Consider the following 5,087-nt stretch of genomic DNA (forward strand, 5'->3'; position numbering starts at 1 on the left):
AAAAAAAAAAAAAAAAAGAAAGAAAGATGATTTACATCTCTGTTTAGGAATAATTATTTTAAGCTTAAAAGGGATTGACTTTTAATTTAAGCCAGATCAAAGAAAGATTCATTTCATCCCTAAGTAAACTTTTTAAAGTAAAAACAAACAAGACTTCTCCAAAATTGAGTCTGACTTAAAAGATGGGTTTAAGTATATGACCCCTTACCACCTAGCTCACAATAGCTATGGGCAATGGATAACCACAACTTAACTAGCTCCTAACTGGCAGAAACAAATTTAGAATAGGTCTAGGGAAACTCCTGTAATCAACTTTAGACGAGGGTCAATTTTAATAGAGGTCAAAACTTAAACTAACTTTTAGAAAAAAAACAACAACAAAACTTCATTAATCTCAACCGGCTAAACACTGTGATCAATAACAAAAATGCTTAAGTTTCATGGTTGACAAGAATTTGGCAGCTTTTTTGCCTGTAGTCATCTCAAAGAAGTAACATCATTGATATCAACTGTCTCATTCTACTCTTTGGCAATCATCTACATAAATACATTGGTGTACCTTTTGGATACTTTGATGAGATGGTCAAAACCACTTAGCCCTAAAAGCCATAGAACTTACTTACTGCTTGTTATGAAGCACATTTCCAACAAGAGTCCCAAGACATTCCAATAATTCTAAAATCTTACTAACTGCAGTAAGAGCTGCTACACCTGCTCCAGAATATTTTAATGCAAATCCCAAAGTTATAATACCAAGTGTTCTTGCCGATATTGTTGGAGCACCAACTGCAGAGAACAACATAATATTAACTATTACCCTTTATTTCAAAAACAGTGAGAAATTTATATAGTCTTTTTCATCTGAAGAATCCTTTAGAAGCCTTTGGTTAAACTTCAAAACACCATGGTTAATCCATTTATATGAAATATCCAAAAAAGGCAAATCTATGGAGATGGAAAGCAGATTAGTGGTTGTCTGTGGCTGAGGGATCTTATTGGAATGATGGAAATGTCCTAAAACTAAATATGGTGATGGTTACACAATTCAATAAACTTACTAAAATCATTGGATTGCATACTTAAAGTAAATTAACTTTATGATGTGTAAGTTATAATTCCTTAAAGTTAATTAAAAAATATTGTGGTCCTGATATCTTTTCATTATGTTGGCAAGGACATCAGAAGAAGAAAAGTGGGGGAAGCTGTGAAAAGTCAGAGAGCAAGTTTTGACTGAACATGGAATTAATTCAATAATTTTAACTCCAAACGTTGGACATGGTCATATTCATGAACTCTATCATAGTTGAGAAGGATACTGTTTACATATATCAAAAGAATTCCAGAATCATAGTCATGTCTCAAAACTGAAATCTAAGTGCTATATAACTTCTGTCATAACCAATCTTAACTAACGCCTAACTACGCCAATAGCAGAAGAGGATGGTGATGGTTAATTGAGCACTATTCATTCTCAGTTAAGCATCAAGCATTTTCTGGCTAGTTATAGTCCCAGAAATGGAGACAATCTTACTATTATAGAGCTGGGGAGGGGGGCTATTACAGCTAGGATTACAATACAACAAAATTTAATGATGAACATTATGACATTGTAAAGAAGATACCTTGAAATAAGTCAGTTTATAGAGATCTGTAAGAAAGAATTGCCTAAGGCATACAAAATTCAGTATTTTCTTTTCTTTCTTTCTTTTTAATGTAATTTAATTTAATTTTTAATTTTTTTTGAGACAAGGTCTTACTCTGTCACCCAGGCTGGAGTGCAGTGGTGTAATTTTGGCTCACTGCAGCCTTGACCTCCTGGGCTCAAGCAATCTTCCCACCTCAGCCTCCCCAGTAGATGGGACTACAGGCATGCATCACTATGTCCGGCAATTTTTTATTATTTTTTGTAGAGACAGTGTTTCGTCATGTTGTCCAAGCTTGTCTAAAACTCCTAGGCTCATCTACCTGCCATAGCCTCCCAAAGTGCTGGGATTATAGACAATGAGCCCTGAGCCTGGCCTGAATTTAATATTTTCAACATCTACTATTACTATACTAATGGAAAATGTGTAACCAAGAAGTTGGGATTACAAGATAATATCTCACCTCTCAGCTGAAAGCACTCAGCTAGATAGTCCTCTTCAGGGGGAGAGGTCACAAGACATCACACAATGTCAATTAGAACCCCAAAACTACAGCTGGTCCTTGGTCATGTTCCACTTCTGATCAGTAAAATGTAAGGACCACAAACCAGGTCGATATTGAAAAATACACTACAGCAAGGCTCCAACATTTATTTCCCATTTTATCTTAGTCACATGGATAATAAGGGCTTCTTCCCTTCAGACATACTTGGCAAAACTCCCACTCTGCGTATTGTTAACAACTTCAAGAAGTTTTTTCAAAATATCACAATATTAATAAATTGCATGCTTAAAGTTAGCATTTTAAGCTATAATAACCATGTTAATACAAAAAAAATTAACAGCTAAAGCCATGACAATTAGGTTCTTAAACAAAGCTACTACCGATATCAGCAATTATAAATGGGTTCAAGAATAATGATAATTTCTGAGATACAGGAGATCTGTAGCTTATCCTGGCAAATTGAGTAAGGTAGCCTCATGTGAAATAACAGTATTTTCTTTGGAATTGGTAACTTACATGAGAGCCCAACACCAGCAATGGAGGTCAAAACATTTGATACTGAGGTAAACTGCATGGTGCTTGAACTAGTGGTGGTACCAACAGTAGCTGCTGGAGCCAAACCTAAAACACACACACACAAAAAAGCAGAAAAATATGTCACTAAAAATAATGTTTCAAAGTAAAACACCATTATAACAAGGTTCATTAATATGGAGAAACAAAAACAAATCAAGAAAAAGCAGGTATCCTGAAAAAAAAAAAAAAAAAAAAAAAAAAAACTTCTTTGGTACTACTTTAGTATAGCCAGTCTTCTAGCACCATCATAACAAAGAAATTCTATTTCACTGAAAAAGTAGTCCTAAGAGGGGGGATCCACTTCCAGAACTGCAGCATGAAAGTCCCATGGACCCATTCCCAAGTAAATCCATAGCCAGCAAAAAACATTTTTTAAAAAATCAGGAATGGCTGAATATTGTTCTAAGAGCCCATAGCAAATGAAGAAACATTTGTTCAAGAAAATCTGCTAAAACTCAGTAATCTAACAATGACAGCCTATGGCATATGAGCCACAAAACACTCTTTTCCTTCCACCATCCCCTTGCTCACCTTGATGGAAGCTACTCTCCAGAGAGGGGTGGCCAAAACTGGACTCCCTCTGACCCCAGCTCCCAACCAAGTAATAGAGTATCCCAATGGGAGGGACAGGTAGCCAGCATTTCTTACCACCTCCAACACAGAGATGAAAGGGTGAAATTCCTGTTCAGTACACCTAAGAGTTCAGGGGCTCCCTTCCTTAACTCACAGGTGGAGGTTCTACCCAAAGCAGGGAAGGCTGAGAATACAGAGGCCCCAATCACCCTCACCCTGATTGTCCCACCCCTTGCAGGGCTAAGGTCCACACCTGAAGAGGTAAGCAAGAAGACCAGTGGCTAATGTCACTGCCCAGGACCCAAAGCACTGGCTAAACGATTCTGCTCAGGGATAAAGCCCATTCATGAGAACAGAGAGCTTCTAAGCCATCCCCAAAAGAACTGACTTCATTTGAAACAGAGTGTGAAGACATTCAAGCCCAAAACCTTACTCTATAAAATGGAGATTTGGGTGGTAAACAATCAAGAGGAAGCAGGTAGCATTATAAGAATAACAATTTAGGGTGTAAGTTGGTTAGTTTATCAGAGATAACCAGGTAAAAAGAAAGCTGAAAAGAGTCATCCTGAAATCGGAAGAATTAAGTACCGATATACGCTAAAACATGGATGAATCTTGAAAACATTATGCTAAATGAAAGAAGTCAGACCAAAAAAAGAAAAAGCCTCATATTGTGAAATTCTATTTCTATGAAATATCCAGAACAGGCAAATCCACAGACAGAAAGTATGTTAGTGATTCCCAGGGGTTGAGAGGAAGGGGTAATGAGGAGTGACTGTTAATGGGTACAGGGGTTTTTGGGGGGTGATGAAAATGTTCTCAAATTACACAGCAGTGATCGTTGTACACTCTGTGACTATATTTAAAATCACTGAATTGTATACTTTAAAATAATGAATTTTAAGATATGTGAATTATACCTCAATTATGCTATTATTTGAAGAACACATTACCATCTCAATAGAGTCAGAAAAAAGCATTTGATAAAATCCAATACCCTTTTGTGGCAAAAACACTCAACAAATTAGGAAGAAAAGGGAGCTTCCTAAACAGGATAAAGGGCACTAACGAATAATCTACAGTAACATCACACTTAATGGTGAAAGACTAAATACTTTCCCACTACCATCAGAAAGAAAACAAGGATGTCTGCTCTAACCACTTCAATTCAACAATACATTGAAAATTCTAGCCAGGATAGTAGGCAGGAGAAAGAAATAAAAAGGCATGAGAATTGAAAAGAAAGAAGTAAAACTATCTCTATTCATAGATGACATGATCATAAATACAGAATATTCTAAGAAATCCATTAAAAATCTACTAGAATAAACAAGTTGAGCAAGGTTGCAAGATACAAGATTCATATGTAAAAATAAATTACATTTCTATATTATAACAATGAACAATACAAAATGAAACAATATAAAAATGAAAGAAAGTAAGAATATAATTCCATTTATGATTGCTCAAAAAGAATCAAATACTTAAGGACAATTTTTAAGTTACAGGATGTACACAAAAATATGAAACATCATTAAAAGAAATTAAAGACATTCTAAATAAATAAAAAGATCTCATGTTGATGGATCAAAAGACTTAATATTGTTAAGATAGTGTGATAGAAAGAAAACTGGTCCCCAAAGATGGCCTAATATCCAGAACCTGTGAACATACTGCCTTACTTGATAAAAGGGACTTTACAGATGGGATTAAGGTTAAATACCTTGAGATTATCCTTAATTATCCAGGTGAGAAAATTTAATGACACCAATCCTTTAAAGTAGGGAACC

General features: G+C 35.5%; 1 protein-coding gene across 2 annotated transcripts in view; it reads right to left on the reverse strand.

Moving 5' to 3' along the window:
* The window catches only part of NUP62CL (nucleoporin 62 C-terminal like), a 67,464-nt gene that overhangs the window by 39,434 nt on the left and 22,943 nt on the right, over nucleotides 1-5,087 (reverse strand). For both annotated transcript variants that reach the window (XM_017546449.2, XM_037744940.1), the window contains one exon: nucleotides 2,665-2,769. In XM_017546449.2, coding sequence (XP_017401938.1) covers nucleotides 2,665-2,722 — 58 coding nt within the window. In that variant the 5' untranslated portion in view covers nucleotides 2,723-2,769. The remainder of the gene's footprint in view (nucleotides 1-2,664; nucleotides 2,770-5,087) is intronic.

This window comes from Cebus imitator, unplaced genomic scaffold (assembly GCF_001604975.1).
Source record: "Cebus imitator isolate Cc_AM_T3 unplaced genomic scaffold, Cebus_imitator-1.0 Scaffold189, whole genome shotgun sequence".
Lineage (NCBI taxonomy): Eukaryota > Metazoa > Chordata > Mammalia > Primates > Cebidae > Cebus > Cebus imitator.